General features: G+C 42.8%; 1 protein-coding gene across 2 annotated transcripts; it reads right to left on the reverse strand.

The window, feature by feature from the left end:
* Positions 1-12,900: 12,900 nt before the first annotated feature.
* Positions 12,901-26,503, reverse strand: qtrt2 (queuine tRNA-ribosyltransferase accessory subunit 2). Of its 2 annotated transcripts, none has more exons than XM_034145417.1 (8): positions 26,051-26,503; positions 25,586-25,641; positions 23,005-23,081; positions 21,540-21,749; positions 20,589-20,788; positions 18,388-18,539; positions 14,322-14,436; positions 12,901-13,655 (listed from the first exon to the last, which is right to left on the reverse strand). In XM_034145417.1, exons 1-8 carry the CDS (start codon positions 26,266-26,268, stop codon positions 13,415-13,417), a joined length of 1,269 nt encoding a protein of 422 aa, XP_034001308.1. In that variant the 5' UTR covers positions 26,269-26,503; the 3' UTR covers positions 12,901-13,414. The 2 variants fall into 2 exon arrangements, with proteins under 2 accessions (XP_034001308.1, XP_034001300.1); XM_034145409.1 differs by having other exon boundaries at positions 18,370-18,539.
* Positions 26,504-26,581: the final 78 nt, after the last annotated feature.

Consider the following 26,581-nt stretch of genomic DNA (forward strand, 5'->3'; position numbering starts at 1 on the left):
AACCATTGCTCCATGTAGCCTAAACATACAGACATGAGTGATATTGGTCCTCTCATCTAACACTCGGCATGACTAACCGCATTACTGAAATGTCAGACTATTCTTTAAAGTGTACGAGTGATGTGTTAATAATATTTGAAGCAGCCTTAAATGTGATGTTTCTCACTTTATTCTAATAAACCTTTCTACACAGGGTCCTGTCTTTTCTGTTGCCCAAGGCCCTCTGCCAATTGCCTTTTTGTCTCGAGCTACTCTTTCTTTCAATTTCTCCTCTTTCTCAGCACATAATTCACTCCCGCTCTCCCAGCTGCAGGCCCCTGCTGCCTGTTAGTACTGAGAAACTTGTTAATTAAATCTGCAGATTGAAAGACCTCCAGGGAACAATGTTTAATCGATGAGCACAAACAGATGACTTTCATTCCAGACAATTCTTCCCCTAACGTTAGTACAATCCTCGGCCCAATTCAGAGAAGCAAGTGTCTGCACTCAAGAGGCCGTCTGAATCCGCAATCCTAATCAATCACCAAATGCTAACAATCTCCCTCAGTAAAAGCAAGTTTCTCTACTACAGAGAATCCCTATGCATACAAATTGCACTTTTATTAAATGTTTGCCTGTATCCCATTTCCCTGCAGCTCTCGTCTCTTCTTCTTCTTCTGTTAATATGCCGGCTAAACCATGAAAGAAGTGTTTCTCCTGGACAATAAATGTTGCCGAGGAGCGGAACACAGCAAAGGTTACATGCAAATTATGTTAAAACTTTGCGTAACAATACGCAAATTAAGACAGAATACCCATGCATGAAGCGTGGCACGATCCCATGTGCACCCACACATACCAAGTGCAGTCGGCAGCCAATCAGAGCCGGGCCTGGCCTTTGTTGAGCTGCAGGCAGTTTTGCAGTTCGCCCAGCTGTTCTTCTGCCCCTGCCTGCAGCTTACTCTGTGTCTGACCTCCATATCTCCAGCAACAACAGCTCGACCCAGCTGGCTCAAACATCAGCAGCACAAACAACAACACTGATATGCAAAGTCACGGAGAAAAAACATTGCGGTGAATCATTCATCAGACACAACAATCTGAGTGAAAGTACACAAATGAGTCCCCAAAGCAAGCAGAAATATGTCAGCAGTGACCCTAGTAATACACATAGGTGAACTTCAGCGGCTCTAAAGTCATGTTGGACCTGTTGTTGTTGAATACCTAGATTTAGTTATATAAACGCTGTTTTATGGTAAACACACTGACTGAAAAGCATCGGCCATAGTCTGATGAGGATTACGTTTTTAACTATATTAAAATTAGCTTGTCACCTAGCTACTTGTGAACCCTGTTGTAGACCTCATCTCTCAGGCTGAATATAATGGCTAAAAGATGTGTTTTAATTCATTAATAATGAGAATGCAGTCCAACTCACAGAAGACACGGTGGCGTACTCACATGCAGTGTTCGAATTACCCATTTGCTTTCGGGGGAGCCCTATTTTTCAGTGCACATCCTGCTACTAAATATGTCACACAGAGCGTTGTTGACTGAAAGATGTCTATGTTTCGTGCATTAGATCAACATTGATTGCCAATAGGCCTACCTTGTTTGGTAGGACATCTTTTTTTCTCATCTCCGAAATCTCGATCGCTTTTTCGTGGGCCTGGCTCTTGGTGCTTATAAATCTTTTTCCGCAGGTTATTCTGTTGATCACTGCTGACTTTTCCCTGAATCCATTCTTGTGAAAGGTGCACTCCGGTGGATTTTTCTGCGAGCGGCAGGGAGATCAATATACTTTTAGCCTCTTTGCAAATATCACATACACATTTTATTTTTATTTTTAATGAAAAGCCATGGATACCTTTCATTCCACTCACTCCATCGTTTCTGTGTCCACTTAAAAGGCAGGTCATCATGGGCATCGTCAAGTTCGCTAGTGCAGGTGGCGCCGGCGGCTGTGGCCGTTGTTGAAGCCTCTTCAGGCTCCAAATCGGCAGGCCTCTCCCTCGGTGTGTCGCTGTCAAACTCGACCCTAAACGCCGCTAACAGCCGGCCAACTACAAGTTGTTCCGTTCACGTTGTCATTTTTAGACTCCTTCGCTTCTTTGCTTGTGAATCCAAAAGCTGCGAGGCTTGGCTGTTTTCGTTTCGCCCTATTTTTTATTACAAAGCCAGAGTTAAAAAAATATCAATATGAACATTTCAAATACCGCGCGGCAGTAACCATAGCAACGTAAGTAGCGTAAAGAATGCAGCGCCGCCACGTACAGATGGCAACACCCAGAAATATTCACAAATATAAAACAAATATTCAGAAACTGTAATGAACAATGACTGTTATTTATTTACAGAAACTCAACATTTATAATCTGTGTGACACAAATATGCATGATTTTTTTGGGCTCCCCCTATTTATCTCAAAGTCGGTCTTCCCCCATTAGGAACACTGCTCAGATGTAGGCCATAGAGATGTAGGCCTATAATTGTGTGTATTAGATCAGAACACCTCTGACTTTTTATAGAAGTATTAATAACATGTCTTATTTGGTGGCTTCGATTGGAAACATAGAAATGCAGAGCAGCTACTCCTTCGGGTTAAAATAAATGCAAATTCAGGCTCCCTGGTGGACTTGTGCTGAAGAGATATAAGATGCTGCGACAGCAACCAAGGCTAAGGCCACAAATATCCAGGAGGCATGTGGCCGTCGGGACCAGCAGGCAGAAATATTAATATTCTGCTCTCTTTTTTTTAAGCTCCTCTACTTGTTATTGTCGCCGTTTACTGATTTCTTTTTCTTGGTGATGATGATTGCATTTCTTTGTGCATTTCTTATCCAAAGTCTCTATAGTGCAAAGCTCTGTAGGCATTCAAATGTAGGTCACGCACGCTATCAACACTTTTATTCTGCAAACCTCAAAGAACCACAGCATTAGGGACAAAATAACAAACTGAGATGGAAATGTTTCTTGTACCACCGCCAAGCACATGCTTCGATACAGTAAATTATACAGTGTCACAAACATCACCTCTGTGGTGTAATGAAACTTGAAGCAGGTGGATTTTTGCTGATTGGACACGGGTATACTCCAGTCCCATTATATGCATTGCAAATGACTTGGGTTTTATGTATGGATGCACTTGAAAAACAGATGCAAATATCCCAGTTTACAGCTATACTCTCGCCTCACCTGATCCCACTGCTGCTGTCATCTCTCCACTAAATGTCCCGAGTGTGGGTGGGATGCTGAGGGGCGCTCAATACTTTTGGTGTGAAGAGGTGGACAACAGCAGAGATTTGTCTCCACGCCTGACAGCCTTTTCATCAACGACATCGAACACTGGACTAATGCCAGAGTTTGGATGAGTGTTTGGAATCCATCATTTACAGAAACACACTCTCCCTTCAGCCGGGAGCAATGAGGCGAAACATTCTGCTCACAGACTGTGCAGGGCAAGAGGAGTTAGAGAGATTTAGGGCGAGAAAGGGAACGACATTTGACACAGATCCTGTAGTCTGAATGCATAGCAGCCTCAAACTGAGCCACCAGTACAGGCGTTTCTTGATTGAATCAACACAAGAGGAAATTGCCTTCAAACTCAATTAATGTCAGTGTATCTATCAAAGTGGCAGCACCAATCCCACCGAGTCCAAAACCCAGAACATCTTGAGAAATTCCTAAAGTGGCAGCCAATCATAGTCCAAAAACAGATTTGTTTGCTCAGAGAATTTGGATACAGCATGGTTGAACTGGTAAATATCTTTGAACTGAACATAACATGAGTTTCTTTCCACTACAAACAGATAAGATTGCATTTTATTTTTGCTAGCAAGTTAACTTTGATGCCTGCAAACTATTTATCCTCACTTGACGACATTAAGAAAACTCGAAAAATATGTTTTATCTGCATTAAACATACATGACTTTGATATTGTTGGCACACAGGCAGCAGCTGGTGTTAGCCTGCAGATTGAATCAGATAGTGTGTGTCAACACTGTTCATATGAACCAGGTGGCCAGATGCTGGTCCTGTATCATTATGGAGGTAATGGCTGTAATAGCCATATCTTTATCTTAATGTCAGCTACAGTTCTGGAAATAAAGCTACGTTGTTTACTACCAGAACATAATGACATCACTATGTAACACTTATCCTTCTATTGGCTAGCGCTCCAACTCATTGTACGTGATAGGCTAAAGGGCGGGACATCTCTAAGTGGTTGACCAATCACAACAGAGCCAGCCAGCTAACCAATCAGAGCAAACTGGGCTCTGGTTTCAGACAGAGGGTGAAAAGAGGGGCTGAAGCACAGGCAGTATGAGAAAAATAAAGAGCTTTTTGAACATTAAAGCATGGAGACATGTCACAGTAGAGACACTACATACTGATATGAACCTGAAGATGAGCAGAATATGTCCCCTTTAAACATCTACCGAAGTGAAGGTCTACATAAGGCTCAGCTCAGTAAAAAGCTCAGCATAAAACCTTACTATACAGCAAGTCATTTCTGTCTGCAAGCGTGTGGTTCCTTCATATAACAAGAAAGGATCATCCAATCTGCTCCACAATTGGTGGGTGTATTGCTGGGAACTATTGCTGTTTTGAAGTTGGGGGTCTTTACAGGCTGCAGATCATTGACTGCTATATATTTTTGCTGCTTGAGGCTAGATATACTGACTCTACCAGCAGACTCTTCACTTCCCTGGAGTCAATGAGCGATGAAAATCTTTCGACGGCGCTACAAGCAGCACTTCTGGGGGCAAAGTAATCGTCCTGCTCTCCCTCACACTCCCAAATTCACTCTTGGCGGGAGTGAGGCTCACGACCCAAGGGAGTGAAGTGTTGGGTGTGACGTTATTTGGATTAGCGGATCTCAAGAAAGCTTTGAGCAGTACTCGAGCAGATTCGATCAGGCATATTTTGAACATAAGCTGAATTAGTGCTTATAATGATATGATATTCTAGTCATTTCTGAGCGAACATGAAGCAGAAATGAGAATCAGCTCAACTTCTTAAATGACATGGCTGAAATGAGGCGGCTCGTTCTGAGCGGATCAGCGATGGTGAATTGAAGACGAGGCCTGAAGGCAGCTATTTAGGAATTCTCAATGAGGGAGTCGATGTGCTTTGAGGGATTTCTCGCCTATTTATTGAGCTTTTATTTGCGGGAATCCATTAGAAGCAATCTATCACACAATGAAAATACCTTTTTTGTCTCCTTCATTGTTACCAGGGGAAATATTTAAGGGAAACATGTTTTCAAAAACACAATTTTGAGCGACTCCATGCTGTTCAACAGATGTTTTTTCTGCGACTCAAAGCTCGACAAGTGAATCTGCTTTTGATGTTCCTCCGAATACAGATGAATTTATAAATCTCTGCTATCGGCTGTCTCCACCAGAAAGAGAAAACCTCATTTTAAAAAGCGGGATCAATCGGATTTCTCTCCACGCTCTTCTTTTTCTCTGCTTAAAAATGCACTTTCTGTTTCCCCTTAGGTCGCCTGCGCTATGAAAGGCTGCTGTCGATTGTCATTTCTTTGTTCTTACTCCTTTTCAAATCCCATCCAATGCTCAGTTCGTCCTTCAAAAATAGAGAAAAACAAACAATGCTGTATATCATGGATTTTACTTTTAATAAATAATGCCACACACGCCACAATGAAGCTTTTGCAACACTGGCCAATCGTTGGCGGCTGTACTTCGCAGACAAAAGGCGCTTTCACACCAGACTCACCATTCTGAATGAAAGTCTGCGCGCGAGACTGGTTTTTCGCTGGGTTGAGTCGTGTGTGTTTTTTTAAGTGAGATGCGGCACAGAAGCCTGTCAGTTTACTCTTGCTAGGTTAGTTTGGCTATTATCATTTATATTTATCTGCAATAATGGATATCAGGAAGTGGTTCACAAACAAAAAGAGCTCACAAAAGGAATATGGCAACTCAGCGCCAGATGCAGGCACATTAGAAGAAATCAGTTACGTTACCAATCAATTATATTTTGAAGAGAAATTGACTCTCAAGCCCTCTCTCACAAACTCCTGCTCTGTGCGCAAGCAGAACGCTTCTCTCTCTCTCTCTAGTTCCCGGAACTACAGATCGCGTTCACACCGGAATAAGTCCCTGAGGGAGGATTAGTAAAATGAAGCCGCTGACGTCACTTCTTCTTCTTCTGCTTTGGGTTTACTGGCAGGCCGCAAACAACTTCACGGTGTATACTGCCACCCGAAGTCCCCGGCCGGAAGTCCCCGGAGTTGGACGGACTTTACTTCTGAGTAAATCGCCAGAACGCCGACACCTCCTCATCACTCCACCGCTCCCATGTTTTTTTTTGTGTTGCCATAAGTTATTCTCTCTCCGTTTGTGCGCTGGGCTAATGCTAATGCTAATAATGCTAATGCCAGCAAATACAATGGCGGCTTCACAAAACTTTTCGGAGTTTTACGGGGCGCGGTTTGCAATTCGCCCAGCCAATCAGAAATTGGAACCCTTTTCTCCCCAGGAAAGTACCTGCTCTCTAGCAGGGACTGAAAAGGGGTGAAAGGTTCGCAAAACAAAGTTCTAGTTCCAGATCTTTTTGGTGTGAACGCAAAATCCCAGGAACTATCGGAACTATTCCTGGGAAAAGTACTCCGGTGTGAAAGCGCCTAAAGACTCCTGCCTCTCTCGATCTCTATTTAATCAAAGCTCTGCCTGTAAGCCCATCAAGATGTTGAGTCACATTCTTGAGAACCAAACGCTCCAAGCTGCCATTACAATCAAACTATATTGATTAAGGCCTGATTGAGGCTGCGGTCACTGTTTTTTTTTCTTGGTTCAGCCTCCTTCCAAGTGTCTGAGTGCATGAATGAACACAAAGGGAGTAAAAGGCCATATCATGTGGGCATTTGTTCACACTTTACAGTAGAACTAACAGGATGACATTCTGTTCATAAAGTCAGAGTGTTTTTCCTCTGATTAAAGCTGAGAGTATAATGGCTAATTATAGGATTGGCTCATCGACTACAGACCTGCATCTAAACAATTTTAAATATGTAAGAGAATTATAGTAAATATTGTTTAAAAAGAACGATAAGCAAACCTGGATGAATAACATGTATATGAACAGGTTTTGATATTAAATATCTTGGTTTCTTTTCTAAGGTCACATTGTTCTGTTGTCTTACATTATAACGGATGTATATATATAGATACTTATAGGTATCCCTCCCGACACTGTATATATCTATCATCCACAAGAGAGGTTTGATTGATGGTAAGGTAATCACATAACTTCATCATTAAGTCTTCCTTCACTGCACATCACTCTCTATCAAACAAGCGCCCCTTAAGCCATAAACAACAGCGGCAATCAAACATAAGCAGTCAGAAGGATGCATTACAAATGACCCCCTAGGATCCTTAAGGAAATCTGGTAAGCAATCCCCTCAAGGTTATACTCCACGCGTCAAGTCATTACAGGACGGCGAACCCTTCAATCATCACTCAGTGTGGGAAACTACAAGTGAGGCAATTTAGTGTGAAAAGTCATTGAAAAGCAGCTGCAGAGAAACTGTAAGAGTGTGTTCATTCTCCCGTAACAGCACAACCCCACAGACCTGAAACTATTCCGAATGAGGCGTTCGTTGCCCCCCGTTCCCCCCACAATAACTGATGATGCTCAGAAGGAAAGGTCAAATCCTACATGGCCTTTTCATCCATCCGCCGTCCCACTCCATCGGACACAGCTGACCTTTCGTTCAACTTACGCCCAATACGACTGCTTTAATAGAGAATCACAGAAACTACTGAAGCATCCAGACCTCTGTTAGATGTAGTGTCCTCTTTAATAAACCCTTAATGAACCGATTTTCCAAATGACTTTCATCCTAAAATCACACAATAACAATGCACTCCTATAGGAACCGAGTCCCTATACAGACAGTGTAATGGTGCCATGAATGAACAATGCTTTGTAGTCCTGTGTGGGAGTGTTTTCTCAGTATGACAGATAAACTTGAGTTCTTGAGAAAAGCATATTTAATCTTTTCTAAAAATGCCAGCCACTTCTCTAACTGTGGATGCCTTTCTGCTGACTCACAGGCAAACAAAGTAAAACACTAATGTCAATAAAATAGGATTTGGGGCTGCTCCAGTCAACCTTTCCACTTAAAAACCCTGCAGGTCTTTCTCTGTAGTCTGGCAGAAGGCACTACATGTCATTGGATGTGTGTCTGCGCAGACAAAAGGAGGATTTGCAAGTCAAAAAGAAGAGTCAGCGTAATCACTTAAGCTAAAACTGTTAGACATTTAATCGAAGTTTGAGTCGAATGAATGATTTAAGCTTTCAGCACACCACTTGCTTCTCAACAGTAACACATACTGGCTCTGGCTGACTTCTCTAAAGACTCTGGTTGATACTATTCTTTGTGACATAGCTACGGTGGCCGAAAGGTGCAAAACACGCTACAACGAAACATTTCCAACGTTTCCATCAGAAACGATGCAAATATAAAAACACAAAAGGGCCAAAACACATGCAGATGCAGAAATGTCTTCACCAACTTCACAACACATGCAGCATTTATTAAAAGCGCTGCATAAACAAAACACTGCAAATTAACAAAACGCTGCAAGAACGGAAATGGGGGACATTAAAAAGTGACGCACACAGCTGGGACAACTCTCTCTATTTTAACAATGTGATCACATGACTCTTTGCATATTATTGCAGATCTGCTGTAAGCTAGCTAGCTAACATAGCTAACCTAGTAATTTTCAGATTCACTGAAACACTCACACACCTATGTTATAATTTAAATATGGGATGAGATTTGCACACAACTACACAACTCTTATTTTACCCAACCTGCAAAGCTTGCTCCCAAATCTACATACTGGTACCAGAAAAAGGAAAATATGGTGTCACTTAAAGATCAAGAGGATTTGAACAGTGTAAGATCAACAAGAGGAGAATCATATGAAGAGAAAGCCTGAACACAGTGTAGTAATGCCATTCAAACCTGGACAGAAACCATTTACAGATGTATTCTCTGCACACTCACAGAAGTAAAATCCTTCTGCCTTCACCTATCACATCCCATTACATTTACACACGGTACCCGGGCAGGAAGTCACGGGGATGTTAACCAACAGGTCTGGAGCATTAATGTATCGTGACCCTCTCGATCTCTATATTTCACAGTAGCTTAACCTACACTTAAATGACATGCGGAGTCACAGCCCTGATGAAATATTCACCGAGTGCGTCTGGAGATTTATGTGAAGAAATGAGGCCTGAAATACTCCAGGGAGGTAATAAGGCCTCCTGTTTAGTGAGCAATCATTCATATCCAGTGGAGCTGCTGCTGGTCAGGGTTACCATGGGGACCGAGGGGAGGGTCAGGGTTTCTCTTCTGCCGTTGTGGATCTATGTGGACGTCGACTATTTGGTTTATTTTTAGTCATTTTGACTCCATTTGTAGTCCTTTTATCTCTGTACAGTAGTTGTGTTAGTAATTTATTGTCTTTTTGTTGTCCTTTTTGGTGTTTGGTTTCTTTTAGTCATGTTGTGGATCTACGTAGTGGTTTTATTGCTGTATAGTAGTTGTGTTGGTAATTTATTGTCATTTTGTAGTCCCTTTTGGTGTTCATTAGTCAGTTGTTTTGTGTCTATTTGAAGTCCTTTTTTTCTTTTTGGTCATTTATTTCTGCTTTTACTGTTTTCTTTGTTAGTCTTTGTATTCCTTATTTTTACTTTAAAGTCGTTTTGTTTCTTGGTCGTAATTTTCCAACTTTTTTGTCTATCTGAACCCTTCTCTGATAATGTTGTATGTCTCTGAATATTAAATTAGCCTCTATGTAGTTGTTTTTCTCTCTATTTCTAACTGTTTTGTGTCTTTGTAGTCATTTTGGTCTATTTAGTAACATTTTGTAAATGTGTCGCTATTTGCAAGTCGTTTTGGTTAAATTTGTAGTCGCTGTGTTTCCTTATGGAGTCATTCTGTGTTTCTATGTAATTGCTTTGTGTCTATTTGTGGCCATTTGATTTTAAACAACAAACTATCAAATCAACACGAATCAGGACCAGAGGATCCCCAGGGAGTTCAGGTTAGCCTCGGGCCCGTTTACAGTTGTCCTGTTACATAATCCATTCATGGCTGTGGCACCTTCTCCAATCAATGATTTAAGCTTTCAACGCATCACTTGCCTCTCAGAAGTAACAACTAGTGGCAGTACCTCCTTCCTGGAATGCCTCTGGACGATCTGGCCTGCAAACACAATCCCCCACTGACAAAAGCCATCATAACTTCTTCCACCATAACACCCGCTGTGCTTTCTGTTGTCAGCTGATCTCATCCTTTTTCATGTTGTGCATCCACGACAGGAGATATCAATCTGTCCGGAGAGTGTGATAAACGGAGGTCCGACACGGAAACCTTGTTAAAGAGGATGGATGGAGAGAGACAGAGGAGAGATGTGGAGAGATGCAGCGTGAATGGCACTTCCCATCAGTATAATTGGTTGAAATGAGCTATGATGGCCACCTGCTGACTGTCATTCAGAGCTCTTCTGCATTGGAATAGTGCCCAATGTCGCTCAGTGGGAGCAGAACAGAAACAGTGCCACACACAGTGAGCTCTTAGATATATGAAACTCCTACATAAGGATTAAGCATTATTAAATACAATTAAGGCAGAAAGAGGATGTCAACTTTGCCATACTAGCTATGCATTATACACTTTCAAAAGGTCTCACAATCTCTGTTATCGTGTCCTCAGATGCACTGCCAGTTTAAAGATGCAATAATAATATTTTAATATGAAAGGGTTGGTCGCTCAGTGACAAATCCAGAGAATTATCACACTGCATTTCCCCTCAGCTCTGGAGCGTTTCAGTCTCTGTTTATTGTCTTGCTTTAATAGCCCATGACTTCACTGCGTTTGATCTCAGTCATCCCTCTTAAAGTGCCATTTCTAAAGCAGCAGGAAGCAGCTCTGAAAACTCACTCCACACTACCTGCTCTGCCGTTCACTAACAGTTCTTCTATTTATACACTTTCACTCATGATTTGGTGGAAACTAAAAGCAGAGCTGTAAGAAACGTGACTATCTGGGAAGTGACAGAATTAATTTCAGAGTGTTAGTTCCCTTCACTCGGCATGAGCTGCCAAGTGCCAACATGTATGCTTAATGTTTAATTAGGACAACTGTACGAGTGCATTTATGGAATTTTCCACAATGTGAAAAATGTAGAATATCTGTCCCTATAATATCCCACATTACTAGTTTTATATTCTGTATATCTGTAGGAAATAGTCAAATCCTTTCTGCATCACAAACCGTATGAACTCTGTAAATCCGGTATACTCCTAGTCCTCATATTGTCTACAGTCACACTCCCATCTTTCTTCTTAACACACTGAATGAACCGTCAGCTGAGGTGTGTTCAAACACCATCCCCATGCTGCTAGACGCTTATTTATATTCAGTTACAATGTGCTGCATCTCATCATTATTGAGATCACTTGTGTGGCAATTCATCTCGAGTTGAAGGTTAGAAGCTTGATACATAAAGTCAAAGTGAATAATCAGTTCCCGCAGTCAGGACTCATTAGGAGCGATTTCACTTACCCGTCATTAAGAGCCATTTCAAAAGGGGTGTTTAATTATTGCAATAAACAGACTGAGAACTAGATATGAGAGCATATTTACCGAGGCATTTACTGAGCTTTATAAAAACATTATTTGTTATTGCTGAACACTTCCAGAGAGTGCTCTTAATAGCAGAGAAAGGAAGGCATGCATTCACTACTTATTCTATTTTTACTGGGTAATCCAATGGATGGATTTTATAACCTTCTCTCTACTGCAGGGGTGTCAAACTCAATTTCATCTCGGGCCACATCAGCATTATGGTTGCACTGAAAGGGCCGGATGTAACTTTAAGACTATATAAAAATACATATATAAATATTTAATATATATAAAATAATGTATTATATTACATTATTGCCTCTGCATTGGATTATTATCGGATAGGGTAATAACTTCATAAATAACTACGTCTGAAAGCAGAAGTCTAGGGCAAATAATTGCAAGTCTCTTCAGTGAGAATGTCACAAAATGATTTAAAAGAAAAGTCAAATTATGGTAAAAAAAAGTCAAAATCAAAAAAAATAAGTGACATTTTGAAAAAAAAGTCCAATTCTGAGTGAAAAGGCAAATTTGAGATTCCTTGTGCTCCATGTATGGCAACGTGCTTCTGTAAATCGCCATGTAACCGTATAATAAACATATTTTATTCTTTGCAAGCTCTTGTGGGGCCACATAAAATGAAGTCGCGGGCCGGATTTGGCCCCCGGGCCTTGAGTTTGACACCCCTGCTCTACTGCCATCCCATTAGACTTTTACCTTTATTCCCCAGAGGCATTTATATACCTCCATCTCTCCAAGCCCCTTTTATGCATATGTTAAGTCTTTATCGCAGCACCCACTTATTGGTGACAGAAAATCCTCCAACCTACTTTTATAGAACGCTGAATGCAGTGAAGGAAACCCACAACAATCCGTCCATAAATCTGTCACCGCGTCCCCGGCAGACATCTGCAGTCTGACAGTCAATTATCTCCCCTCACCTTCAGAAGGCCTCCCTTTAACGCTGCATGGGAGGCAGCAGAGACCCCTATCTTTCCCTGATCTTTATCCCTACTCTTGGCGGAGCTGTCAGCTTAAACCTTCAGTTAACCTCCGAAAACCCCCCCCGTGAGAGAAAACAACCTCCACATCTGCATGTCGAGAGCCGGGCGTTTAATGTGGCATCGTACATAATGGTTATAAAGTGATTTTGACAAACGCCATGAAGCCAATCTGTGAGAAGCTCAAGATGAACAAATGCTGCATAATGACAGATCAATGAAGAAGGACACGACAAAAAGCCTAAAGGACGTCTCTACACATTTATTAATAACAGGAGAAAGCTGGATCTATTTTGGTTATCCCCCCCCTCCGTTAATAACTGATCACACAAGTGGATTCCTAAGCTGCCATGTCAATGAGTCCAGAGGATGACAGTCATGTGCTGACCTGTAATCAGACTAGAAGGCACGCAGATATTCAGTCATAGTCGATCGTCCACAACCATCCACCCACACATTTCTCTCTTTATGCAAATACCTCCTATCTAGCTCTTCTCCATCTTCAGCGAGTTCATCTCCTGGCTATCTGCCTCGATCAATACCCAACGCACCTCTTGGTGTGAAACTGGGACACACACCCCCGGGACAAACATCACACGGCTGTCTTGATTTATTTTCATCCCCCTCTTTTTGCTTTTTGACTTCAGTGAGACATGAAGGGACTCAGCAGCAAGCTTTGATTGGACAAGCCAGTGGAGTGATCCTTGAGAGGGAAAGCAGGATCAATGGCTTCCCTATCATTATGATTTATTAGCCTCAGTCCTTTCTCTCTGTGTGCCCGAGTACCCGTCTCTTGAGGAGGTCCAGTGTATCCTCGGCCAGAGCGTCTCTCAGGGCGCTGAAGAAGGCGTGATAGTGGGCCGTGTTGTGGATCATGAGCAGGACCCCCGCCAGCAGCTCATTGGTCACCAGCAGGTGGTGCAGGTACGCCCTCTGGTGGTTCCTGCAGCAGTAGCAGCCACACCCCTCCACCAGGGGCCGGAAGTCGCCCTGGTACCTGAGGAAAGGTCAGAGAAAGTTCAGACGGGAAAAGTACTCGGATCTTGTACTTCAAGGTCCCCTATTATACGGGTTTTCATCAATATATTATAGGTCTCAGATATATACAAACATGTCTCTGAAGTGTTGATCATTGCAGCATTACCCATAATCCCCTCTGTTTCAGCCCTGTTTCAAAAGTGCTGATTCTGTCTGTTACTTTAGATGAAAATAAGGAGCCCCTCCCCACGCCCCTCTGAGAGATATAGAACACAATGGTGCTCTAGGAGGAGATGCAGATGATAAGGTGGGGGTGGGGGTGGGGGTGGGGGGGGTTACCTTGGTTGCTGATTGGCTAATGGTTACACAAGCCAAAAAATCGTTATGACATCATAAAGTGGCCAAAATCTGATCAGCTCGTTTTCAGACAGGTTTTTATAGAGAATCTTTTCCCTGAAACATTCAGAAGGTTGCCCTCAGGTTAGGAGGCTTTTTGTGTAATCCATTCATGACCGTGACACCTTATCGAATCAATGATTTAAGCCTTCAAAGCATCACTTGCCTCTCAAAAGTAACAAATAGTGGCACCTTTACTGATAAAACCCTCCTCTGGTCATCACTCCTTCCACCCTACCACCCACTGTGACAGATGAAAGCGGCTGGTGTTTTATTAGCTGCTTCAAACCTTTTGTCTTTCAGATTAATCTCAAAGGAAGTCATCTGCGTTTGATCGTCAGGATTCAGATCTCCGCTGTGTTGCGAGTCGCCCGCTGTTTCCTGATCTTCACCCGGCTCCAGCACTGCCGAAAGCATACATACATCGCATTAATTCCAGCTCGTTCTCACAGTAAATCCAGCCCTACACACAGATAGAAAGGGCTGGAGAAGGCATACCATGGCGTGACCCCTTTCCATCACCGCTGTGTCCTATATTCCCCCCGTCATTTACATATAATTACTTACTGACAAAGGGCGTCACACAGATGGGTGTTCACTGCAAGGTGACTTCACTTTATTTAATGAGTGGAAAAACAACTGATGAAGAGCCATGTTACAGGGCTGCTGTTCTGCACGGTTACAGTGAGGAAACGTGAGGAAGAAGAAAAAAGACGGGGGAGAGAAAAAGGAGCAGAGTGGTCGATAGTAGTGCGTGACATAAAAGGTGGCAAACAACGGGTTTAGTGCGAGCTGAAGCTGAGAGCAGACGTGTAAAACAAAGCATAAAAAGGAAACTTATTAGCTGCTGATAAGTGGAGAAAGAGAATGAGGCTTGACAAAGAGAGAGACGTCTAGCACTGAATAGCAGAATACAGAAACAGTCCATTTAACGGAGAAGCAGTCCGTAGTAAAGCTTTAGTTTTAGAGCTGCAGGGGAAACATATTCACAGTTTTCCTCTTTCTTTTACGATTAAGAGACGAGCACATTTATGTACCCTTAAATTAAATACATTAACATTTCATAAATGTAGCTTAACCTCATCATGTGACTTCTGCAGTGATAGAAGATACTGCCTCTGATAGGACTAAGGAAGGAAGGAAGGAGGGAGGGAGGGAGGGAAGGAAGGAAGGAAGGAAGGAAGGAAGGAAGGATAGAAGAAAATAAGAGGGTGAATAAGAATATGGTCTGCCGTGTCAGAGAGTACCCTAATCCCCCTCCCCCCTCAACGGGACTTTATAATTGAGAGAGAGGGGAATTAGATGTTCTCTCCAGGTGTGACACCCTCCCCGCTCTCAGCTCCTCTGAACTCCATTACGCTCCCCGTGCAGAATCGATTAGTTCTGTCTGACACGTCGTGCTGCAGACACCAGCCTCGCTCAGTCTGTCAGACGAGTTTCACGCAACTTTTTAATGGAACACAAAGACCTCAGCCTCTCCCACAGCTCCCGTCACAAGAAGTCTTTAGGTTTCCACTATCAGAGACACGGACCTGGATTTAATTATACTATATTACATTACATTACATGTTACTTGTTAGACGCTTTTATCCAAAGCGACTTACATACGCAATACTGTGGACAATCCCCACAGGAGCAATTTGGGGTGAAGTGTCTCAGGGACACAACGACATGCTGACTGCAGTGGGGTTTGAACCTGTGCCCCCCTGATCCGAACACCAACGCACTACACCACCACGCCACACGCCTAGTGGTCTAGTGCGCCACTAAACTGGAGTCGGTATGAGATACATGATTGATTTCATTTCACCAGATTCATTTCTTTCTACCCCTGACCCGGGGCTGGAGAACACACAAGCACATAATGTAGCTCCAACACTCATGAGACCCATCTTTGATTTGAATGCATGATAAACCCCTGACTGCAGGGAAGCTCAGCGCCAACATTCACGCACCATGTCCCATTCGTTTTGTAAACACAGAATTCATCTTGCTCTCTCCAAATTAAAACTAAATGAGGGGATGTTCATTTCCCAAAAACACTTAAAAGTCTGCGCGCTGAACCATTTGAGTTTGAGATGTTTGAGAAAACTCCCTCTGCTGTGAGATGAAGAGCCCTTTGCATGAACCAGAAACATCAGTTATTATCTTCAACTCACATCACACACTCCCGCTGTATGCTCAGCTCGTTATCGGTCACTTTTACTCATCTCTACTAGGGCTGTGCAATTAATCGTATTTTAATCTCGATTACGATTTTGGCTTGCAACGATTACGAAAACAACGTAATCGAAATAAAACGATTTTTATTTTATAAAAAAAAAAAAAAAAAAATTTTTTTTTTTTTTTTTTGCTTTTTCAGTTGAATTATAATTAAAGTTCAGGGTAATCAACTGTTAAAAACATACTGTTCACATTTTTGTTTCAATAAATGGATGTTTTCAAAGTAAATGGATAATCGTTTTTAATAATCGTGATATCAATTATTGACCAAAATAATCTTGATTAGGATTTTTGCCATAATCGCACAGCCCTAATCTCTACCATTAATAGCATCAAAGTGGTGCGACTTCTCGTATCCAAACGACTTCTCTGCGTATTTACAGAAGGACTCCTAATCATCGCTTTATGCTCAGAAACGTAAACTAACATGGTGAGAGGAATCATGTTCTCCACCACCATCTCATTCAGTTCAGAATTCATTACAAACCTGATCAGGCATGTAGCGAGAGAAAGACCCCCTACCTAAGCCCCCAAATTACATCGTGACATGTCAGTGTGCTGCAGGCATACAGTGCATTACAATTACTGACAAAAAGACAGTTTTTCAATTGTTTTGAGTGAATTTTCTTGATAAAATGATCAAAACATACCTGACTTGTAATCTGGTTTGTTTGCAGCTGAATTCTCCTTTTGCTGTCTTTTAAAAAATTGAAATTAAACGTGTGTGCTTTGATGAAGGTCGTTCCCTCAGAAACAGATATGAGCACTGCAGTGTGTGAAACAATGTGTGTGTAATCGAAGTCCTTCAGCAGATTAAAGAGGGGGGGGGGGGGTGTGATGCAACTTTAATGAGAATGTGAGAGCAGCTCAAAGTTAACAAGCTTGATCTACGTCTGTTGCAACATCAAAAAGAGGCTGCCACACAAGAGAAAAGGGGAATCAAAGAAAACTCACTGAAAAGGGCAGTTTTATTAATGGTGTTGACCATTTGTTCGTCATAGCTGCCAATTATGTTGAATTTTCAATTGTTTACTCTCTCTGGGATTTTGATGTTCTCTCTAAATAATGGGTGGTCCATTTGTACTCGACTCGCAGCGAATTCTTAAAGTATAAACGGCATACGGCCCACACCTTATATCGTACTTCTTCAACATATTACACAGTATTCATTGTTGTTGAGTCAGTATATCTTTCTGTATGTGGCCCTCAGAGAAAGAGTTTTGGATAGACCCAGTGTTTCCGCCAGACCAGGGCTGAGAGGGGGCGTCCACCCCGAGAGTGCGGTGGTGTGACTCCACGTCGTGTCACGTGACTTGAATTTTGAATTGAGCCGTCCCTTATAGATACTGGGTGTTTCTCAATGTCGAGTACGCTTGCTTGGTAGCACATGTCTTCCGAGCGTCTTGCTTCAGAAGCGAGGCAAGAATCCTTCCTGGCATTCGGAAAACCAAGAGTGGAACAGGCGAGCAAGTGTGCAGGTGTGCAGGTGTGCGTCATATGAGAGGCCCCGCCTTACATTTTCCGCCACAGATTTGGGGAAATTGGTCCGTGCGCAAAGCATTGTGGGGATTTTAAGACCGCGGAGTCTACACAGCCTCGAAATTTCTCCAAACGAAGTACGCCGGGCTCGGTAGATTTCCAAGTATGCTGGAGATTGGAACAGTACGTTCCGTGTTGTCCTGTGGCAGACACCACCGATGTCGGGGAAACGATCTTCAATACTCCGAAAAGAATCCCACCAGACTCCTTTGCCCCTCCACCAGAGGGATGTCCTTGTCCTTTTTCCTTTTCGTCATTTCAAGCGATAAAAACTCTCGAGGACTGAGGACGCCCTCGGCTCGAGTTCAGGGCGTTCCGAGCTGAATAATAGCGTCAGATGACGGCAAGACGCCCCCCTGGCGGAAACGCCGGATAGCCCTGCTCTACGACTCACAAGTAGAAACACATTTCTACTACTTGCACTATTGTATCTGTTGTATTGTGTTGCTCTGTTCGAGGAGCCTGTGACCTAAGATTTTCGTTGTCATAACTACACTGTAGCTAATGCACACATGACAATAAAAGCCTTGAAACCTTGAATCCTTGAAAACAACCATCGCAGATATTCACCACACCTGCGGGGGGCGCTCTACCTGCGAGCTCCGGGTTCGAGGAGATGTTGAAGTTGAAGATCAGAGCGCAGCCTCGCTCCGTCACCTCGAAGGGGAAGAAACCCTCGAACAGATCCACGCCGGCCTCCACGCTCGCCAGCACCTCGTCGGGCCGTCCTACACCCTGCAGCAGCCTGACAGACAGAGGGAAGCTTTCACATTAAAAAGGAAATAGATCATCAACATTAACGTCCGCACAGACTGCACATTACCCTCTAACAACATGTGCACCCTTGTGTGTTTGAGCTCTTCCCAGGCCTTCAGCTCCCTCTGACTCCCGCCTGCAGGCATCAAGGGCAAGCCCAATTTAGCATTCGGTAATGACTCCACTCACAAGCAAACATGGTGGAGCTCAGAGGCAGCCGCTGCTCCGACTCTCTGACACAGACCCTCCACCTCACCGCCGGGAGAGGAGCACTCATGTGCAACAGACTCATATCAGAGTGTCTGGTTGGAGACATTATGGCTCCTTCATTTAAAGGGGGCTCATATCTTGCTCATTTTCAGGTTCATATCAGTATGTAGTGTCTCTACTTTAAAGAGTCCTCTCCGGCTGATGTTCAGGTGTATATCAGTATGTAGTGTCTCTACTTTAAAGAGTCCTCTCCTGCTGATGTTCAGGTGTATATCAGTATGTAGTGTCTCTACTTTAAAGAGTCCTCTCCTGCTGATGTTCAGGTGTATATCAGTATGTAGTGTCTCTACTTTAAAGAGTCCTCTCCTGCTGATGTTCAGGTGTATATCAGTATGTAGTGTCTCTACTTTAAAGAGTCCTCTCCTGCTGATGTTCAGGTGTATATCAGTATGTAGTGTCTCTACTTTAAAGAGTCCTCTCCTGCTGATGTTCAGGTGTATATCAGTATGTAGTGTCTTTACTTTAAAGAGTCCTCTCCTGCTGATGTTCAGGTGTATATCAGTATGTAGTGTCTCTACTTTAAAGAGTCCTCTCCTGCTGATGTTCAGGTGTATATCAGTGTGTAGTGTCTCTACTTTAAAGAGTCCTCTCCTGCTGATGTTCAGGTGTATATCAGTATGTAGTGTCTCTACTTTAAAGAGTCCTCTCCTGCTGATGTTCAGGTGTATATCAGTATGTAGTGTCTCTACTTTAAAGAGTCCTCTCCTGCTGATGTTCAGGTTCATATCAGTATGTAGTGTCTCTACTTTAAAGAGTCCTCTCCTGCTGATGTTCAGGTGTATATCAGTATGTAGTGTCTCTACTTTAAAGAGTCCTCTCCTGCTGATGTTCAGGTTCATATCAGTATGTAGTGTCTCTACTTTAAAGAGTCCTCTCCTGCTGATGTTCAGGTGTATATCAGTATTTAGTGTCTCTACTTTAAAGAGTCCTCTCCTGCTGATGTTCAGGTGTATATCAGTATGTAGTGTCTCTACTTTAAAGAGTCCTCTCCTGCTGATGTTCAGGTGTATATCAGTATGTAGTGTCTCTACTTTAAAGAGTCCTCTCCTGCTGATGTTCAGGTTCATATCAGTATGTAGTGTCTCTACTTTAAAGAGTCCTCTCCTGCTGATGTTCAGGTGTATATCAGTATGTAGTGTCTCTACTTTAAAGAGTCCTCTCCTGCTGATGTTCAGGTGTATATCAGTATTTAGTGTCTCTACTTTAAAGAGTCCTCTCCTGCTGATGTTCAGGTGTATATCAGTATGTAGTGTCTCTACTTTAAAGAGTCCTCTCCTGCTGATGTTCAGGTTCATATCAGTATGTAGTGTCTCTACTTTAAAGAGTCCTCTCCTGCTGATGTTCAGGTGTATATCAGTATGTAGTGTCTCTACTGTGACATGTCTCCATGCTTTAATGTTCAAAAAGCTCTTTATTTTCCTCATACTGCCCTCTTTTCAACCTCAGAGCCCAGTCTGCTCTGATTGGTTAGCTGGTCGGCTCCGTTGTGATTGGTCAACCACATAGAGAGGTATGGATTTGTCTGCAGGGCATTTTTAGGCTGTTACTAAACCAGTAATTAAATCCAAAGCATTCTTCATTATAATTGATGTGAAGACAATGAATAGCATAAGGTACCCTGTGTCCACCGACCCTCTTGTGTTGTGTAGCAGCAGCTGATTTAATGTCTTCAGAGGTGTCTCTCGAATTCAATATTTGAGAATGGGGAGAAACCCTCCCTTTACAACTGTAATCAATAAACACATTTCTCACACGGTCACAGGCTGACCTGGGTTTGTCCTCAGGCAGCTCTTTGGTCACCGCGCTGATGAGCTGGGTCCTCAGAGCCTGGTCCATGGAGCCCGTCTGCAGGCCGTCCAGACAGAACCCGGACACAGGCCTCTTAGCCGTCTCCTTCGCCGAGCGCACCCTCTCCTCCAGGATGTCTCCACCCTCCACCACCCCAAACACCTCCACGCCCTCCAACTCCTGCCAACGACACGCATTTTAATGATTAAACGGAGTCAAAGAAACCCTGAAAGATGGATAAAAACAAGGAACTAAAAGGAAAAATGTATACTGAATGCGAAAAGATCTAGAACCCGTCTGTGTTCTGATGCCTCAAGCTAAACTGCAGATCAGCAATCAAGCCGCTTACTCAGTACAATGTTTATGTCAAGTATTATTTGCAGTTTGCTGTGGGTTGTTTGGCTCCGGCTTATTCTACATTTACACATTTTTGTCCCAGGGGAAATTTGGTTTTCAGCCAAGCAACAGAATGTACAGAAGAGCACATCTCAGACATAACGGTAGTGAAATGCATACAAAATGTAAAACCGTTGTAGGACATTTATTCCTACAGATCTTCTCTCTTCTTCTTGCACACCTCTTGATAATGTACATATGTACGTACTGAGAATGTGTTCCTTCTAATCTCAATGTGTTCAGCTGCAGCATTGCAACCCCTTTAAGTGAAAACACAACAAACATCCATCTTTGTCTCATGTGCTTCTGCCGTGCATGAATAATTAACAAATGCAATCTGTGTGTTTAGGCTGTCGCTTGTGTGTGTGTGTGTGTGTGTGTGTGTGTGTGTGTGTGTGTGTGTGTGTGTGTGTGTGTGTGTGTGTGTGTGTGTGTGTGTGTGTGTGTGTGTGTGTGTGTGTGTGTGTGTGTGTGTGTGTGTGTGTGTGTGTGTGTGTGTGTGTGTGTATGTGTGTGTGTGTGTGTGTGTGTGTACCTGGGATTTTTGGTGAACCAGCAGACACTCATCCAAGTGGGCGAGGGAGCGATCCACGGACTTTCGGACCCTCTTATGGGAGGTGTTGATCTGCCACGTCTCTCCGTCCGCCATGCTCTGGTACCAGTCTGGCTTCACGGCCTTCTGCAGAGCCATGAACTTAGCCACTGTCAGCTCGATCCGCCCACCACTGCCCCACACCGACACCGTCTAAACACAACACAGAGAGAGCATTTTTATGTTAAAAATGTTAAAGGGGTCAGATTCAGCTCAAGTCCAGGTGTTCTACTTTAAAGAGTCCTCTCCTGCTGATGTTCAGGTGTATATCAGTATGTAGTGTCTCTACTTTAAAGAGTCCTCTCCTGCTGATGTTCAGGTGTATATCAGTATGTAGTGTCTCTACTTTAAAGAGTCCTCTCCTGCTGATGGTCAGGTGTATATCAGTATGTAGTGTCTCTACTTTAAAGAGTCCTCTCCTGCTGATGTTCAGGTGTATATCAGTATGTAGTGTCTCTACTTTAAAGAGTCCTCTCCTGCTGATGTTCAGGTGTATATCAGTATGTAGTGTCTCTACTTTAAAGAGTCCTCTCCAGCTGATGTTCAGGTGTATATCAGTATGTAGTGTCTCTACTTTAAAGAGTCCTCTCCTGCTGATGTTCAGGTGTATATCAGCATGTAGTGTCTCTACTTTAAAGAGTCCTCTCCTGCTGATGTTCAGGTGTATATCAGTATGTAGTGTCTCTACTTTAAAGAGTCCTCTCCTGCTGATGTTCATGTGTATATCAGTATGTAGTGTCTCTACTGTAAAGAGTCCTCTCCTGCTGATGTTCAGGTGTATATCATTATGTAGTGTCTCTACTTTAAAGAGTCCTCTCCTGCTGATGTTCAGGTGTATATCAGTATGTAGTGTCTCTACTTTAAAGAGTCCTCTCCAGCTGATGTTCAAGTGTATATCAGTATGGAGTGTCTCTACTTTAAAGAGTCCTCTCCTGCTGATGTTCAGGTGTATATCAGTATGTAGTGTCTCTACTGTGATTGGTCAACCCCTTAGAGATGTCCCACCCCTTTAGCCTATCACGTACAATGTGTTGGAGCGCTAGCCAACAGAAGCGTGAGTGTTAAGTAGTGATTTCCATATATAACGGCAGTAAACAAAGGAGTCCAATCGCCTTTGCAGACCATTTACATGCACAGAGATCTAGATGACACACTCAAGGAAAAAGCACAATAGGGCCTCTTTAAGATGAAGCAGGCTTTGACATAATTCTTGCTCTAAATAAATTGGCATTGCAGGAAAACCCTTTTTCTTGCTAAGAGTCAAATGAGAACACTAATGCCAATCTCACAGCAGCTTAGCTTAGCGTAAAGACTGGAACAGGAATATAAAGCTAGCCATCCAAAGGTAACAAGCTCACTAATTAAAAAACATAGAGTGGTGTTGATCTCCTCAGAAGCTTAATCCCACCTTGTTAGTAGTGTGACCTGTGGGGCAGGGGGTCGCAGGGTCGTGGAGCGCGCAGTACAACACAGTATCATGAAGACCTGCACAAAGCACAAAATACAAATCAACGCGAGTCACACAAACTCCGACAGAGGGTCAGCGTCAGCGAGTTGACGGAGCGAGGCACTTTCTTACAGCGAGAGGTGAGGCCTTATCAGCAAACGCAGCTGGAGCTGGAGATCAAAAGGTGGCAAAACAAAAGGCTGGAAACGCTGTTATTATTTCTAATTATTCATTCCCTGCTCTTCCCTCTTAGGACTTCAGAGACGGCAAAGTAGTAATCCTCTGACAGTTGAGATGTGAGGCTATACTGATTGCATTTCTAATTCCATATGCGGTGGCTCGAGGCACGGTATAACGGTAAGTTCCACAGCGAAACTGAATGAGGTCACTTTAAATAATTATTACTCGGGACCGCACGTTCTGATCAGGCTCGTGGAGCTAATCAGCTTTTCGATATTGAACTCAACATACTGTATATTTAGAAGCAATTTACTCCCGCCTTTTCCAATATATTTAGTGAAAATAATGCTCACACACCCCGAGCTAAACGTGTGCAGAATGCATGTGTGACATTTACATCAATCAACCAGTCTGGCAGAGAGGTTATTCTCATGTGGTTGCTTTACATAAACAGTTTATGGTTGCTATTTAAATATTTATAATGCAGAGGGTTAATTAAAATGAATAGTTTAAAACAGTAGCTTTCCTATTCCATAATTGACTTGGAGAGGATTTCACTTGTTTATACAAATGTGTGTACCTTCTTTCTCTCAATCAAATTTAAAATGGTTGACAAAAGCACAGCACAGGATTATTAATTAAAAGCAGGATGATGTATAAACCCTGCTGTGTATATATTATGCATATAACAGTGCATGCTTGGTTTAGTGCCTGGTATTTTTGGGTCTGTATAAAAAGCTCTATTGCATATATTTAAAGGTCGCATGTCATGGCCATTTCTACTGATCATAATTCCATTGTTGAGGTATACTAAAATACATTTATATTGTGCAATTTTCCAAACTCACATTGGTTTCTCAAACAGCATCTCTGTATAGTATGTGTATTCACTCTCTGTCCTAAACGGCTTGTTGGACCTACTGCCCCCCCCCCTCCCTGTGAGCCCAGTGGCCGTCTGCGAGACAGCGAGACACAGCGAAACCCAGCCCGATACACACACACACCCGCAGCCTGGCTGGGAGTTTGTGTGTGTGCCCAGGCTGAGTTCTGCGGTGTCTCGCTGACCCCACACCAGTGAGCCGGCTCACAGTGTCCCGCTCCTCACAACGTCCCGCTGAGTGTGTGTGTGTGTGTGTGTGTGAGGAAGTCTGCGGATTGGTCCAAACGTAACGGCTCCGCGGACGTTACGTTACATCACTATACCCGAAATACGTCACTATACCCAAGAAGTAAACAATGGAAAAAGAGAAATCTCCAACGAGGCGTTCTGGGGCAGCATAGACAGGTATTTTCTGTGTTAGAGTTTTACTCCCTACAGGGTGTACTCTGAGGGTTTGTGACTCTGCAGACCGTTTACATGCATAAAAAGCTACATAACACACAAGGGGACGGGTAATAACCAGAAAAGCATGACATGGGACCTTTAAATACAATACTTCAGGTTTTTTCTTGGTAAAAAGCCGATTATTTATTATTTAACACTTAAATAATGTAACACTTTTTGATAATTTTTTGTTTATTATTTCCTCTTACGAAGTCTAATGTCATCCACCAAAACACACAAGAGAATTCCTTGTTGGTGAACCTGCTAGGTAATTAACTGGATTCAGGTTCGGCTGATAGATGATAGATGACCATATTATCAATACTGGATAAATATGAATACATTGGGAATGATCACTAGTTTAATCAATGCTGTTTGGTCTGCTATAAGCTCCCACGGTCCACCTAATCATATTCCCTCTTCACCCAATAACTCTCTCTAAGTGTTGATCATACATAAATCAAAACACAGCAATGAAGGAATCTGAAAATAGAGTCACAGTCTTTGGTAGCAAAGGCAATTACACAAATCAACATATACATGATTAAAAAGTGACACGAGTAGGAACCAAAATATTACAGCATTGGGACCAAGAGTTGAAAGCAGCTTTATGTAGTGTGTTAAAGGAGTGATTTAAAATGAGGCACATATTATTATCTTCTCAGGCAGGGCCTTTAAAAGCCGGGGGAATCCAACGGAAAATTCCACCTTTAGTTTAAGCTGTGACTTTGGACCGGATAAAAGGGTATAGCCAGAGGATCTCAGGTGTTTAGTCGTAAAGCTTTAGCAGCTCGGAGATATAAGAAGATGCCATTCCAGACAGGGCCTTAAAAGTGCCTTAATGTTTGTTTTTACACAACAATAACTTCACCTGAGGCATGTACTACGAAGCCGGATTTGGGGTTCAAGCAGGGTAATCTTTTAAAAATGGGTTTGAGGGGGAGGCAATGTAGTTTATCAACAGATGGGGGGTGATAAACTGGGGTAGCAGCAAAGGAGGTGTGGATGAAAATCTTAATTGTGATGAATTCAAAGTACCTGCAAACTTCCTGAATCCATCCTTGAACTCCTCCAACACTTCCTGGTGCTCTGCTCTTAAGAAAGAAAATACTAAAATTAGATTTCAGAGTTTGTAATGGGGGTGTTCATTTGTTACAGCAGCTCAAATAAGCCAATGAAAACATTTTTGATTGAGTGATAAATAAGAGCTTTATACAGTTAGTTTTTTTGTTTCAAAGTCAACTTGTTTGTCAATCTTTCAGTTTGTGTGTACAGACAGAGAGATCGAAATACGTTTCCCACAATCCAGAATACAAAAATATATTACAAATATGTATATACCTATATATACACATGCATGTATACATATGCACACATCAAGACATACATAAAAGCACAACAATATACACAATAACAGATTTATTTTGTATATTACACATATACAGATAATGTCCTTGATGGATAATTGCACCCTTAATTGTAATACACACATTGGACACTTACATATTGGACAGGGTGATCTGGGTGACAGAGGGCAGGGTGCTCAGGGTGCTCAGGGTGTCCTGTGTGAGGTGGGGCACGGTGCCCAGGTGTGTGTGCAGCAGACACCCCGGGACCTCCAGAGAGAGCTGCCCTGTCTTACCGAGCCCCTTCAGGACCCCCAGCCGACCTTTGCCCAGCGCCACACGGGACAGCTCCAGCTTCATCCTGCAGCCAGCCATACAGCGGGAGCACAACGAGTTTAAAAACAGCTGCTCCAAAACACACGTGAATTAGCCACGTAGCTAACTAGCCTAACTAATCACGTGATACTTTATTTACCCTTTCGTCTATTTAAAATGATAAGCGCTCTTTAAGAGACGAGAAGAAACCCTACTTATCACTGTTGTGCTGGCTTGAATTGTATAAGCGTTTAATATAAGAGCTATTTTCATTCGTCTACCTACAAAACTCACAGGCACTACAAGTCGCCTGAATATGACGTCATCATCCGTCGCGGCATAATTTAGTAAATCCATGAGTAAACTACGATAA

The sequence above is a fragment of the Trematomus bernacchii genome, unplaced genomic scaffold (genome assembly GCF_902827165.1).
Source record: "Trematomus bernacchii unplaced genomic scaffold, fTreBer1.1, whole genome shotgun sequence".
Taxonomy (NCBI): domain Eukaryota; kingdom Metazoa; phylum Chordata; class Actinopteri; order Perciformes; family Nototheniidae; genus Trematomus; species Trematomus bernacchii.

What these genes read in the sequence shown, in the direction of transcription:
- qtrt2 (XM_034145409.1), bottom strand. Translation starts at nt 26,268, where the DNA reads ATGGCTGGCTGCAGGATGAAGCTGGAGCTGTCCCGTGTGGCGCTGGGC. An exon ending in CAGGTCACACTACTAACAAG is followed by an intron (nt 21,750 to 23,004) that starts GTGGGATTAAGC and finishes TGTTGTGTTTAG; the next exon opens with ACGGTGTCGGTGTGGGGCAG. An exon ending in TGGTTCACCAAAAATCCCAG is followed by an intron (nt 20,789 to 21,539) that starts GTACACACACAC and finishes TGTCGTTGGCAG; the next exon opens with GAGTTGGAGGGCGTGGAGGT.